The sequence below is a fragment of the Carassius auratus genome, unplaced genomic scaffold, assembly GCF_003368295.1.
Source record: "Carassius auratus strain Wakin unplaced genomic scaffold, ASM336829v1 scaf_tig00215808, whole genome shotgun sequence".
In the NCBI taxonomy this organism is placed as follows: domain Eukaryota; kingdom Metazoa; phylum Chordata; class Actinopteri; order Cypriniformes; family Cyprinidae; genus Carassius; species Carassius auratus.
The window spans coordinates 820,265-835,448 of NW_020528251.1; the positions used below are offsets into that span (position 1 = coordinate 820,265).

Sequence of the window (15,184 nt, forward strand, 5' to 3'; positions counted from 1 at the left end):
TGCACTCAAAATTTTTACATGCTCATTTGACGAGATTTAAATATGTAATTACTGGGGTTGAGAACCAAGAATATATTTTTCTGCTTTCAACCAAACAAAAAAACTAAACAGCAATGATTTTCATGACATTTAGTTTTGTTAACAGGTCTTACATACAGACCAATCCATGAATCATTAAAAGACTCTTAAATAGGTCCAGAATGGAGTTATTGGTTTGAATCAGTCTAATGGCTCATTCACTGAATGAATCAATTTGATTCTTTACTTTCATTACTTTTATGTCGAAAACAAAAAGAACCACAAACTGTTAAAAGAGACTTAAAACAGTGTAGCTATTGATTAGTTGTTTATAAAGCAGTGTAGTTTAAGACACATATTCAGAACAGAACTGAATTATAAGTTGCTATTTTAATTAATAATAAAAATCATGAAAATGTAACTAAATGAAAAAAAAAAAAAATTGGTCAAGTAAAAATCTTTAACAAAAGAAACTAAGTGTAATTTAATTAAAAACAAATTATTTGATTCCCATTCTTAATAATTACATATTTCAAGTCATAAAACAGATATTCAGTACTGCAATTGGTAAGATTGGTAAAAAAACATTTTCGTATTAGTCTCTTATGTACACCAAGGCTGCATTTATTTGATCAAAATACAGGAAAACCATAAATAAAATTGTAAAATTTTATTACAATTACAATGTTTTCTATTTGAATATATCAAAATTACATTTTTTCCTGTTATGGCAAAGCTGAATTTTCAGCATCATAACTCCAGTCTTCAGTGTCACACGATTCTTCAGAAATCATTCAAATATTCTGATTTGGTGCTCAAGAAATATTTTGTATTTTTATTAATTTTGAAAACAGCTGTGCTGCTTAACAGTTTTGTGCAAACCACGACACAATTTTTTTTTCTTTTTTAAGGACTCAACAGAACAGCATTTATTTTAAATAGAAATATGTTGTAACAATATAAATGCATCCTTGGTATTTTCAAATTCTTTAAAATGTATCCTTAAAAAATCTCACTGAACCCAAACTTTTGAATAGTAGTGTAATTTTGACCAAAAAAATTGTCTCTCATAAAAGTACTCTTAAAATGATTCCATTTATGTCAGTATTATAAAACAAGGACACAGTACTCAAGCAATGGATCATGACCATCCATCAGCAGTTGATGCATTTATTAAAGACTGAAGAAGATCCCTGAAAGCCATGCATTACATGCAAAAGCTGAAACAAGCAAGATTAGCAATATTAAGATAAATTAGTCAGCGTTTAGTATTGTTAAAGCAAGCATATGGGCTTATCCTGCATTCCAGAATGGGTTGCCAATCAAACTGGCACACATAATAACCTATATGGACAAAAAGGATGACAATCCAAATCCAGTCTAATAAAGCACCACCTTTGCTAAACTCCCTCATCTTTATTATTCTTATCTGCATGGGATGGGAAACAATTTCAAGGCATTCCGAGAGGTAAAAGGTGTTTAGGGCTGGAGAGAGAGAGGTGAAGTGGTTGGAGGTTTGTGAGGAAATGAAGACTTGCACTTTTTGAAGCGCTCAAATGGAACACTCTGTTGTTCACTTGCAGAAGCCAAATGAAACATGCCACCAGGAATCAGATCGAAACAATTTGTGAAAATAAAAAGACATACGCAGCCCACGGTACGTGACATGGGTTGTTTGTATTAGTTGAGTCATGCTGACTAAGTTGGACCGTGGAGATGTTATGATATGTGACGCGAGCCACAGGGGCAGAATTCCAAGTCATTCCACATAAGCTCCACATGAACAGGCAGCCCGTGCATGCAGGGTGGCCTACTTAGTCCGAAAAAACACCACACACATACAGACAGTGGGAACTATTGAGCAAAGAAGCAATCGAAAAGAAAAGATAGTAGACGTACCAGAGAAGAAAATAAAGCAAATTTGCAGTTTCGAAATGCAACATTGTCACACAGAGTAGCAACCTGTTGTAGATTCTTGCATCCTATAATTACGGTACTTACTTCCATATTGCTGTCTAGAGATCCTGCACTGCTGCGGCGCCCCCGCTTGCCTGAGCGAGACATGCAATATGATAGATTAAAGCACGCTCGAACAGTCAGATATATAGAGGCGTGTGTAGAGGCATATATATCCTGCCTGCCTACAGGCAGAATATACTGTTGTTTAACAGGAGGGAGGGTAGAGTCAGGTGGGTCAGGAGCTTTTAAAGGGCCAAAGGATGAGGGTATACTGGTCCTAACATCACTGAGGATAGAGCTACATCTTCAACATCTTCAAGTATCTTAAGCAAACTGGGCTTTGATGACTACAAGCAAACTGTTCCCTACATGAGATCGCAGCAGCACCTGAACAAAAACAAGCAAAAACGGTGGGAAAAATTTTCTTTATTATTTCTGATGTATGGACAAATACAAATATGGCAGCCTCCTGGACTGGCAGTATGAAACCACTCTCAATCTTTAGTAAGTATTGAATGAATGACAATGTTAGGAGAGCTTTCATCTTCTAGACACATAGCTTTGTCTTAAAGGAATAGTTCAACCAAAAAATGTACTTAGCATCAGGCCATCAAAGACGTGGATGAGTTTGCTATCAGATTTGGTGAAATTTAACATTACATCACTTGCTCACCAATGAATCCTGTGCAGTGAATGGGTGCCGTCAGAATGAGAGTCCAAACAGGTGATATCACCGTAATCCACAAGTAACCCACATGTCCATCAATTAATGTCTTGTGAAGTGAAAAGCCGTGTTTATTTAAGAAACAAATCCATCATAATGACATTTTAACTTCAAACTGTAGCTTCTGGCGATGATAATGAATCCATAACCCATATTGATGCTTCCTCCAGTGAGAAAGTCCATCCCCTGTTGTCTTCTCAATTCAAATCCACTGGCATATTTATTTGAGATGACTTTTACACTGGAAAAAACAATAGTGTAGATAGAGGACATTTTTCAGTTCACAAGTGTGGATTACTTGTGGATTATTATGATGTTTTTATCAGCTGTCAATCTGACGGCACCCATTCACTGCAGAGGATCCACTGGTGACAAGTGATGTAATACAACTTTCTCCAAATCTGTTCTGCTAAAGAAACAAACTCATCTACTATACATCCTAACTGTAAAATTTCAGAATATTGAATAGAATGGTGAACTATTTCTTGATTGCATTATTTAAGAGATACTGCACACATTTTCAGTGTTTTCACTGTAGAGGATAGCTGGAGTGGGATGTTCATAGCTTTGTCAGACATCTCTCAAGTTCAAATGTGTCGTGTTCCCTGCCATCAGACTCAGCAGTCAGCTCGGTTGAGTTCAATTCACACGTATGGAGCGTGACTGCGCTCTTAAATGATCATAGAGAAAGCATGAGGTCACACTTCACACTATTCCTTTTTCTCAGTGTAGTGACTGCCATGGGTGAAAAGATATCACAGCTTGTGAATTGTGTGAGGTTCAATTATAGAGTAGGGAAAAACAACTAATGTGGAGAATACTATTTGGCAGGATGCATCTAGCGTCATTAACCATGGCAAAGGACATTCAAAATAGGGTGGGGTGACAGGTTACATTTATTTAGATATTTTATCAGCATCTTTATGTAATATTTTAAAGACAATACAACTGTATTATATATCTTGATATTTGTGTATTTGCTTTGAAATTTCGAAATAAATAAATAAATAAATAAATAAAACTCAACCAAGAGGCCATGGAGATTCAAACAATTTATACAAACAATTTATTAACTTATTTCAGTTAGCTGCCAAGGCAAAATTGATATTTTTAGTCTAAGTTCTTTATAAAACAAAAATAATATTCTTTTTTATTTTTATTTTATTTTTTACCAAAAACTGTTTTTTAAGAATTCTTGTTTTAGTTTTAGTTAACAATAACAACACTGGTTTAAAAAAAAAAAAAAAAAAAAAACTTGTTAAAATAACCAAAGCATGTATTTGCATACTGATTTTCATCTCAAAACAAGTCCAATGACAAAGCAGGTTGGAAATTCATTTTAAATTGGCAATAAAATCTTGCTTATATTATATGAATATCACCCAGCACTAATTGATAAATAATTAAGGCTACACTAATGGTTGTGGACAAACACCAATTTAGAAGCAAGCATTCAGTGCTCTACTTTGGCAAGAGGCGAAGTATTGTTTGGACAAGACTGCACAAAATAAAAGCCAGGAACACATGACATATCTTATGTGGGTCTGTACACTTACCTGCATCTGAAAGGTCACGTAAAGAGCTGCTGAGGGCACTTCTCTTGAGGCCTTCACCCATGGCGTAACTGTCGTCCAGACTGGTGCGACTCAGAGTGCCATTTCCAGTCTCTTTCTTCAGCCCTGAGCTCTGGGAAATGCTGGGACGGACAACACCTTTCTGCTTCTCCAGTTCAGCTGCATTAAACGATTTCAGCTTCAAAGATCATGTCGTTTCACACACACATTTCATTGCATTTAGACACATCTGCTGTGCAATTTGTAAAACAGGCACGTTGTTCGAGCCCCTTTCTTCTGTGGATTATACTGGTCACTCTTGTCAACGTAATGAAAGTGAATAAGAGCTGCTTACACTCTATTCTGTACTTCTCCATCTCCTGCACCTCTGCGATGGACTCCCGCAGGTCATCGGTGAACTTCTTGCGGTCTTGCGGGTTGGGGGCGTTGAAGTTAATGAGAACCTTGATGTCCGCGCCTGGAAGAGCTGAAGTGAGACGCACTCCATTGGGGTAATCTGAAAAGCAGCAGCGCGAGAGAAATATTTTCAGACCGCCAATTCATTGACAGCACTCAGACTTTTCAGAGGGACGCGCTGACCGATATTCTCACATTTCGCATAAGACAGATATTTTAATCTTTTTGTGAGCAAAATACATCGTAATACAATACTCCGATTGTGCAAATTAATTCGTTTTCAGTCAACAGCAGAACCATTTTATGACCTTTTAACACCTGCTTTATGTTTTTCTGTGCAGTGAAAAGCCTGGTTTTTACTTGACATGCTAAACTGTACGAACATGGAAAACACAATCCAGAAAAGGGCAATACGGGGTCAGAAGGGCTTTGACCCTTTGCTGAGGCTACTTACACTGGTTTTCAAACAGAAGCACCTGCATCCCATATAGAGAAAAGGACTGCCTGAAGCTGTACGTCACCGAATTCTTCTTCTTCTGGAAAATCTTAGTGACCTGAATCAAAAGCATGTCACATTAGGATCCCATCTGTTCCTAATTATCCTTGGCTCTTTTTTTTGAGCCGAGTAGCCCTTTCTGATTGTCTTTTGGAAACATGATGCACACAATTGCTGACATCGAATTAGACTAAATATGTCTCGCTGACCATTTCACAGTCATAACAACAAGAACTTAACAACATAACAAAAGACGCTATATGATGTAAAACACTTCGGTCTCTTTTTTCCTGTTTTTACGTGTCTCGTTTTGCATGGGCTATGAAGTGTGAGCTCTCGTACCACTAAAAGGTCATTGAACAGGAATATCTCTCTCTGGTGAAGTCCCAGCTTCTGAGGTTTGTTGGGGTCCGGCACTTCGAACAGCCTGCAGTAACACACCAGTCTGCGATGCGGCAGAGACAGCACCTGTGTGTGAGATGCAAATATTGATTCGCTCGAACCTGGTCCATAAACGAAACCCTAGCGATGTTCAGAAAGTCATACTCAGAAATATTACATTCAAACATGATTAACTGACAAAAAACTATTTAGTTTAATAATGTGGAATAATGTTTATAGTTTCACTTACTATATAATAAAAAATAGAAAATAATATATACAGTGCAGTATTCAATAACTAAAATAGGTATAATAATGATTCTTTTTTTAGGTAATACATTTTTTAGTTTATTAAATTATTTTTACAGAAAGAGCGGTAAGAAAACCCATATAAAATAATTTATTGTATTGAAGATAACTTTTGTAGCCATGGTTATCTGACTTAAATTGTTTAATGACAGTAAGAGGAATAAAAACTGTAAACATTACACTCACACATCCAAGGCCATGGTGCAGAGATCCGATCTGAAAAGTAAAAAAAAGAAACTGATGAGTAAGGATCATAGCGAGAGGACTGAAGGGAGGCTTGAAGGTCAGAGAGTGGTCTCTGTCTCTCAACATCAAGACCCCCTCCATCTACCTGTCAGACGTGAGCAGTGCTGTATCAATGGGGTTAGAAGGAAGGTTAATGAAGAGCAAAACTGCTGTTGCTTGAAACTCTGACAGGAAGTCTCGGCCCCTTTTTAGAAACCTAATTAAAAAATTAGAAGATTTTAAATTATAATAATATTTCACAACATTACTGTTTTTACATTTGATCTAATAAACAAAGTCTTAAAAGAGCATGTGATGCATCTTTCAAAAAAAATAAAAAATACACCAAAAAAACCCCACCCTAAACTTTGTAAAAAAAAAAAAAAAAGTATAATAATATTAATAATAAATCAAATATGCTAAGCTAAGCTAAAGGTTAAGAAACTAAAGTTCAGCCTAAATGGCATGCTTAAAATATCATCTTTAATTTTTTTTTTTTTTTGATACAATATGTAATGGCGGGGTTCCTTCTCTGTTTCTCCCCATCCACAAAGGGATCACTGCACTGAAAAAGATGAAACTATATGTATTTAAATATTTAAAGTGGCAAAATCTATTTAAACCAGGTCTATAATTTTCAGTAGTGTCACATTAAATATGTAATAAACTCTATAAGCTGCCTTCACTGAATAAGTTCTATGGTTGAAACTCACTGTGCCGCATATTAAGGTGGCTGAGTTCAGAGTAGGTGAACTGTCAGTAGATTTAATCTTTAGGTTACTCTGAAGGCCTCTGTGCTAAAGCAAATCGCATTTATCATTGTAGAGCATCACGCAGCTCTCGCCACATGACTTACACGCACAGACACCACAATCAGACACTGTAAAGGTCTCAAGGTAGAAATTTGATCTGTCATAAAGAAAAACATCTTGTAGATAAAGAATCTTCTAAGAGTCTCAATGTCACGTGGCTCTTGAGGATAAAAAAAGTGTTTGCGAATAGTTACTGACAGAACAATAAAATCTATAGATCTACACTGCATAGAGTCACAAGATAGGTGAGAGAAGGAAGGAACGTTTAACCAATGTCCCTGGACCATTTCTCACCACTGGACCGTGACTAGAATCGATAAAGTGTCATTTCTAGAACCGGGGTCAACATGATGGATAGAGATGGACTGATTCTGCAATAAAGACACTACAAGATGGTTTGGATAGAAGTGTGGAAGACATAAAAGTGACAATGACACTCACCGGCTTCTTGCCAACTATGAGCTTCTCCACCTTCTGCACCTGGGAGACGTGGTCTTCGTTAGTTTTAAGCTCTCGCTTCCGTATTCGCTCGTAGATGCCTACCAACATCTCTCTTGGGATATCCTCTCCGTCGTCCACCCCTGTGCACAGGAAGCCAAAAACAAAAGAGATTGGATATTTAGGGGCACGCAAAAGATTTATGGAAATTTTAGGAAATAATTAGAAATGTCGGTCAAGCACATCTGAACTACAACGTGACTATATTTAAATATGGAAGTTAAATGTGAATCTCTGTTTGCTTTGCTCCAGTTATAATGCAAGGTTGTGACCAGAGAGATGTCATTGCTATCCCAAAAAAGCCATTCATCAGTCTGGAGCACATGCATTAAGTTTAATTAGGGTAAATCTGAGTATTGTATTAAGTATCATAAAAATCTCTGAATGACTTTGAAGGGAATTTATTGATGGAACAGATTCAGTTTTCAATGAAAAATGATAATGCGCATCTCACCACGAAGGTTCTTTACAAAGTCCTCCAGCTTCATCTTCCTCTCTGGCTTCACGTTTGGGCTGTACATGTCCGTGTTGAGGAGTATAATGGCAAACGCCAGGATGAAGATGGTATCAGGGTTCCTAAATTGACGCACCACCCCCGGGTTGCAGATGCAGTAGCGCTGACTGAATGGAAATAATAAACACAACTACAACAAATGAACAAAGTGAAACAAATTAATACGAGACTGCACTTCTACAGAATCAATAGCTTCTCTGGTGACTAATTGGTTCTAGATGCACAAGCCTGAAAGAGAATAGTAAAACTGCCATCCTGTTAAAGAGCTATGTTCTTTCAGATAACACTTGAATGGACTTTAAACTGTTTATTTGGAAAGACGTCTGCCTCAAAGGGTTTAGCTATAACAATATTTTTTGAAGGTCTATGGGTGGTACGCAGGCAACCGTTGGAGTTATCTTCACACACGTTGTAAGCCAGCGTGATCGCTCAATTGACAGACGGTCCTTGAGAGTCGATCGAACAATGTTGTCTAAGGCTTTTTCTGGCTTAAACAAGGCTTCAATGAAAATTATAATTGTCCCATTTTCATTATCAATTCGCCAAGCTTCTCTTAAAAGAACAGTTCACACAAAAATTACAATTCTGTCATTATTTATTCACCCTAACGTTAGTCCAAAACCCATATGACTTACTGTCTATGTGGAAAACAAGAGGTGAATTTTTAGGTGAATATCCTGGTCACTCTTTTCCAAAATATTAAAAAATCAATGATAAGTTGTACTGATGTCATTTCAATGACGTGTTGAAATGAATGAAAGGTTGTCAATCTCCAAAAATGACCCATAAATATATCATAAAAGAGGTTCATATGACTTATGGGCTATATTACAAGTCTTCTGAGCGACAGAAGTAACAGACCAAATTTTAAGTAGTTATGCACTTGATCTCTTTGGGATGTTAACAGAAAATATTATTTTGATCATGAATCATTGGATATTTTTAATGAATCAGTTCACAAAACCAGCCTGGATTATTAATTCAAGAGTCAGATGGATATAAGCATAACATTTTAAAACAAGTGAGAGTTTTTATTCTTGTGTGAACTATCCCTTTAACAGTGCTTTTTAAAGAATGATCTGAAATGTTTTTCACCTGAAGGCTTCAATGAGTCGCTCCACCTTCTGTGCCTCTCCCTGCACCCGGATATGTGCCTGGAATTTTCTTAAGGCTTCATCCAGCTCCATTCCAGAGAAATCCATCTCATCTACCACACAGCTGGAAAAAGATAATGAACAAAGTCAAAGGACCGCTTCATTCTTTCATGCACTGTAGTATATCCAGGATGCTGTATTTCAGAAATACAGAAATATTAGTTTGGAAATCCTCTGGGGGAAAAACTGCATTCTATTTCAATGAATTGTATTTTTTTTTACAGCATACATGAAGATATCTTAAACTGAGAGTGGTCACTGCTTTTAGACAAAGGAAAAAGGAGACAAATTTAGTCTTTCCGATAAAAGCAAGTTCTATCAGTCTCTAAATCACAATCATGGGGCATACAAAGCTATCTGAGGTACATTTTGCTCCAGGGATACACAGAGTGCATTTGATCTCATAAGTCAAGATTTACTCTTTTTTTTTTTTTTCTCAAGGAAGTGCCTTTAAAAAAAGTGCTGTCTGACTGAGCTGAACACAGACTGCATGGCCTTATCTGCCCCCATTATCTTGACGTTACTGGCAGATTGAAAAGAGAGGATGAGTTAACTTAAGAGTGAGAATGAGCTGATTCATTCCCAGGCACATTGCTTCAGAGAAGTACTCCATGAATACAGACACCTTATTTAGTACGTACAAAGCAGTGCAAGAGTCCATACATTTTATTCCTCTGTCACACTTTGATCCCATGGAGGACTGGCTGGAATAATGGTTTGTCATATGCGCAGTCATTTCAAGGGGTCACTGACAATTACAGCAAATTCTTGTGTTTACAACAATAATGAACCAGTTTTCAATTTTCGGAAATGGAATTAATTTTCCACCTTTGATCCTATAAATGCATTCAATTTAAAAAGAGGACACTAAATGGATCTGAGTACAATTATAAAGAACCAGTTTCTAAAACAATGGACTATGATCTTTGATCATACATGCGCTCAAAGCCACATGAGCTTAAAAGGCTTAGACACAGTGGTCAGTTTATCTCAGGAGAGAACACATAAATTCATAAATGCTTTAGTGATACTGGCTTAATGTCATTTACCAAGTTAATTCTGCTGTGGCGAGGACAGTGAAGGATAGCGAAGAGCATGATTACAGAGGAGCCTCAATTAAAGATGAAAGATTATCATGATGGAATTCCAGTATAATTTTCTTTCTTTATTTTTCTTTCTTTGGAGAATTTGTGTTTTCTTTTTTTCGTTTATGTAGGTCACATATGGTTTACTTGGAGCATGGACTGGTTAAATAAAATAAAAAAAAAAAGACTGCAGCATCTGCCAGTAAATTAATTAGAATAAAACGGAATTGTGTATTTTTTTCTTTTACTAGTTCTGGTTTAATGGGCAGAGACAACTTATTGTAAATAACCTATGCACAAAACAAAAAGTGCTGGAAATTACTTCATATTTGAAATAAATTGGCTTTGGAGTATACTTCACTTTAAATGACTGTTTATGTATATACAATACACCCAACTAACCTAGTTAAATTTGTTAAACTTACTCAAGAACATCTCTGTTGAACTGTTTCTGCCTGTTGCCCAGGAACTCGCCAATCATCTGTCGACTCAGCCCTTTTCTCTGTAACAGGAAATGGGCAACTCCCACAGGTGTGTCTGGGACAAATCCTCGCTCAATCAGGTATTGGGTGCCTTTTTCAGGTTTCCTGGAGACAATAAAAGAAGATCAAGAGTCTGAACAGTGCCTGTATTGGTCCCAGAGTGTGACTAAGCATCTCAGCTCAAGTATGTTCTTGCGACTGGACTGTTACCATACAAAATTAAAAGGAACTTAATGGCCCAGTGCAAAAAAAAAAAAAAACAGGCAAATACACAATCATCCAAGATTAGAGGTTCCCACTTTAAACAAGGCTTTAAATGGACAAACACATTCTCACACATAAACATGCACAGCACCAGCAGCAAGCAAACACCTTAATCCAATCAATAAGAAATTAAATCTAATCTGAAATACCTCATGGTTGCAAAATAAATGATCAAAGGTAATCCCTATGTTATTATATGGAGCTTAAAAAAAGAATTAGCTTAAGTGCACAGAGCTAGATGGTAAACTGGTATGAGGGCAGTGTGCGTTCCTTGATCAACATCCCAACTAAACTAATAGTGTTCTCATCACAGTTCTAATTGCTTGATCGCAAATCAAATTTAGAGCGCTGTGTGGCAATCAAACAGCACCACATGCATGCACACAGACACCTACTGAATAATTAAATGAGCCAATATTATAATGAATGCCTGGAAAAGGAAAACACACGTCTATTGCACTTTTTGCACTTGGTTTAGATAATAATTGAAATAACATTAGCTCGTGCATTGTTTGCGCACAAAGACCTTTCACAGCTATTAACACAGCTCCGACTGGCGCTAATTAAAATCATTACTCAATGCAATTGAAACATGACACTCCAAACAAGAGTATGTGAGTGCCATGGGACTGAGGAGCAAAGTAGCATCAATTGTGCCTGGAGTGAGGTGTGTTCCTCTAGCTCAAATATTTGAGCATGACACTAGCAATGCCAATGTCGTAGGCTTGATCGCTTGAATGCAAGTCACATTTGATAAAAAAACATCTGCCAACTTCATTAATGTAACATTTAAAATGTACAAAATGTGCAAGCATAATAAAATTGCATGATAACATATGCATATTAACATAAAAAACATTCTGAAACAACTTAGTGTGGTCATGTTTACCTTAATGAAACAAGCATGGTCATGTATACATTTAAAAATGGATTCAAGTTTTTTGAACTTATAATATGCAAATTTGCCATGTTTTGTAATAAGAAGCTTCTTGGGTAGTAATGACCTGTGATCAAGCTGTGCTTCGTGCTGCTTTGCTTAGGTTTGCTAATGCTGCTTTACAGTCACAGTGTTCAAATTGTTATAGAGGAAGAAAATGGAAAACCCGGAGTGGATTTCAAATGGACTCTCTACTCCACTCAAATACTCTTTTCCCGAACTAGCTTTCTACAACCAAAAGCATGCATTCACACTTCACCTACTTGTTAAAAAGGTTCAGGCCGATACGATAGTGCCTCTTGCGGATAATATCGTTGCTAAACGCGGGTGAGTCCCAACTGTTGCGGGTCTCTTTATGATATGTCTGCTTGCTGAGAGTCTGCTCTCGAAGACTATCCCTGGATGAAGATTCCGAACTGCAGTTGATGGTATCATTGGAATTGGAAGTGCTGTTGATGCTGTCATTATCACCGTCAGAGAAGTCTGACTCAGATTTGCTCTGCCGGTTGGCAGTGCCATTGATTGCCAGGTGGCTCTCCAGCTGCCGTGGCCGATGCCGAGGAGCATCGTCATCTCTTACCGGTCCCCGTGGTGGTAGCGCATGAGAGGGGATGTGTTTCGGGCTGCCCTGCTTGCTGGCGATGCCCCGATCGTAAGCGTTCTGCCTCTTGAGAGAGCTTCGGTCAGAACGGTCGCTCAGTTCAACCGAGCTATCGCTGGGAGGTTCGATGGTGAGCAAGGGAAGGTGGTCTATCCTCAATCTCTGCTCTTGACACTCCAGAGACGGGGTGCTTCGGCAGCTAGTGTCTGTGTCGGCCTTTTCGTCCTTGTGAGCTAGAGACCAGTAATCCTGCGAGGAGTTCAAAGAACGTAGACGGAGGTCTGACTCCGTGCTAGAGTGTCTGTCAACTGCTTGTGATAAAGGAAGAGGAGGGGAGAGCTCTTCCTCATCTATATAAAGTGTCACATCGCTATAGGAGGCTGTCATCTCGTCTCGCTTACGGTGGTCACTACTGTGGGAAGGCTTGATCTTGTAGGTAACCTCTTGCTCCCTGTCTGGATGTCCTCTGGTTGGCTCTGGCTGTCCTTCGTCTCCATGTAGGCTGCGACAGTTCAGAGCATCATCTATCGACTCTGCTAATGATTTCACTTGTCGAGAGAAAACATCCTCCAGCTCTGTAATGGCGTCCGTGAAATCACTCTGGACCGCAGGTGACTTCATGTTGGTGGGGACCATCTCCCCCCGCTCCGATTGCACCAAGGCTCCTAGTTTAGAGCCATCGTCTGTAAGAGACAACTGCTTCCCCTCAAAATATGAACTGTGGACTTTTTCAGGTCCTTCAAACGAAAACTGCATTCTCATATTGGACAAAACTATGCGTCTGGACATGCGGTTCTCCGACATAGAACTCCTGAGGCGCTCAAAGTTCTTGTTCATCTGATATTGGCGGAAGGCAGTCTGGATTGTTCGCGCAGCATGTCGGGTTATAAAACGCCCTCCATATTTGCGCTCCAGCATCTCCACCTGTGGAAACACATAAAGATTACGCACCACTTTTAGTGATAGTAGTAAAACCCAAACGTGCAAATGTCCCTTCCTACCTAAGTATTACAGAATTTTATTGTTGACAGGGATTTTGTTCTCCCTCCCATGACACAATATAACTTGACCAAACCTCAAGCCAAAAATGGTAAGCCACATAAATAGAAGAGACAAATAAAAGCCACACATGGTTCTAACTATTAAAGCTTGGGTATTTTGCTAGATAGGATGGATAAAACAATTTCATCCCTTATAAAGGCATCATGGACTGAAGAACGCCTTAAGCATGGTACATAAGAAACCAGTTGTAACCCACTATCATGCAAAAGCCAGCTCAAGACCTTTTTAGCCTGAAGAATGGGCAGAACTAATCACATTTCTCAGCTCTGTGGGACCTCACACAGAGACGGTGGGAAGCACGCCACTGGATAGTACCATGACACAGTCACTCTGAATACAAATCACTCTCCCAGCATGCATTTATGATTCTCATCTCCCAAATCCTAAAAGGTTCTCATTCATCTCATATCAGCCTTTGGCTGTATAAAATTACTTCATATAAAAGACATCCAGTCACCACAAGCAACCTGAAGGAATTAATGTTCACCCAACTACAATAAACTAGATTTATTTACACAGTCCTTTGAGGGGAAGTACATCAAGCATAAGATGAAGCCACTGAACCTCAATCACACTCCCTCTGCACCAAAAAGGCTCATCACAATATGAATACAAATAGTTGGTGGAGAATTTATGGTTTCTTGGTAGCATTCCCGTTAAAGGTCATGAAGAAATCTACCTGTTTGTCTTGGAGGTCGGTTGAGAGCTCATAGCTCTCAGACAGTGATCGTGAGCGTTTGATGGCCTCCTCTTCTGCCTGTTTGCGAAGGATCGACTGGGAATGCTGGAGTTTGGGTCGCCGTGGGCGCTGCCGTACCTCGTGAGCATACAGTGGTGGGCCGTCGAAGTGCTCGCCACTGATGATGGCACTGCGGCTCACCGGCCCTCGTAAGTAACCTCCACTGTTCTCTAGAGAGGGGCTCGCCTCAACACCCGGAGCCTCACCTTCCACACTGTAGACAGCACAAGAAAGAAATTGTAAGTTGATACTGTGGGTTATAAAAAAAATGGAACGAGTCACAATGCACTGATCACATGGTCTTTTTTTGATTCTCTAAAAATAACTGACTCATCTGTTTGAGAATTAGACTGAATTAGATTACGTCATTATTTTCCACTGAATGGTCTATTTTTTCATCACATTCAATACAAATGGCAAAGTCACATTCGTGGCTGTTAAATATGACAAAATATGAAGATTCAGACCAAGTTCTACAGACCAGCATTCCATCCAGTACATAAAACACATGCCACCTTGTTATTCCAGACACAAATCAAAGTTCCTCGTAAATCCCCTTATCTACTCTCACAAGCTTACGCGTGAGATTACAAGTTGAGCTTTGAACATAACAGCAAACGACTACTTTTATAGTAACACACAATGGTATGGTGAATCTCTGTCAAGATAAATAAAGGGAAACGAATACACAGACTCTTTGGGCAAAAATATAAGTGGACACAACACTTCCTGCAGACAAAACTCACCGCTCACTGGATGTTAAAACAACACTCTCAACACAGAACCCCCAGAGATTATCTTTCAATTGATTATGTTAGCATTTACTTTAGTACATTGGTGTAATCCATGAGTTTTAATCTATGTACTTTTTTATAACATACTGCCTCAGTAGTATGTGCTTTTAGCTGCTTATTCCTCCAGGACTTCATACTATGATAAAACAGTCTAGTGTCA

The 15,184-nt window shown here is 38.4% G+C and overlaps 1 protein-coding gene across 7 annotated transcripts in view; it reads right to left on the bottom strand.

The window, feature by feature from the left end:
* Nucleotides 1-15,184, bottom strand: part of LOC113095923 (IQ motif and SEC7 domain-containing protein 1-like) — a 158,644-nt gene that overhangs the window by 4,032 nt on the left and 139,428 nt on the right. For 6 of the 7 annotated variants that reach the window (XM_026261262.1, XM_026261261.1, XM_026261266.1 and 3 more), the window contains 12 exons: nt 14,171-14,444; nt 12,092-13,353; nt 10,571-10,732; nt 9,002-9,124; nt 7,847-8,013; nt 7,336-7,475; nt 6,044-6,073; nt 5,510-5,635; nt 5,126-5,225; nt 4,610-4,771; nt 4,258-4,434; nt 2,020-2,069 (listed from right to left, as the gene is read on the bottom strand). In XM_026261262.1, the coding sequence (XP_026117047.1) occupies nt 2,020-2,069; nt 4,258-4,434; nt 4,610-4,771; nt 5,126-5,225; nt 5,510-5,635; nt 6,044-6,073; nt 7,336-7,475; nt 7,847-8,013; nt 9,002-9,124; nt 10,571-10,732; nt 12,092-13,353; nt 14,171-14,444 (2,773 nt within the window). The remainder of the gene's footprint in view (nt 1-2,019; nt 2,070-4,257; nt 4,435-4,609; nt 4,772-5,125; nt 5,226-5,509; nt 5,636-6,043; nt 6,074-7,335; nt 7,476-7,846; nt 8,014-9,001; nt 9,125-10,570; nt 10,733-12,091; nt 13,354-14,170; nt 14,445-15,184) is intronic. The other variant, XM_026261267.1, reaches the window with a different exon arrangement.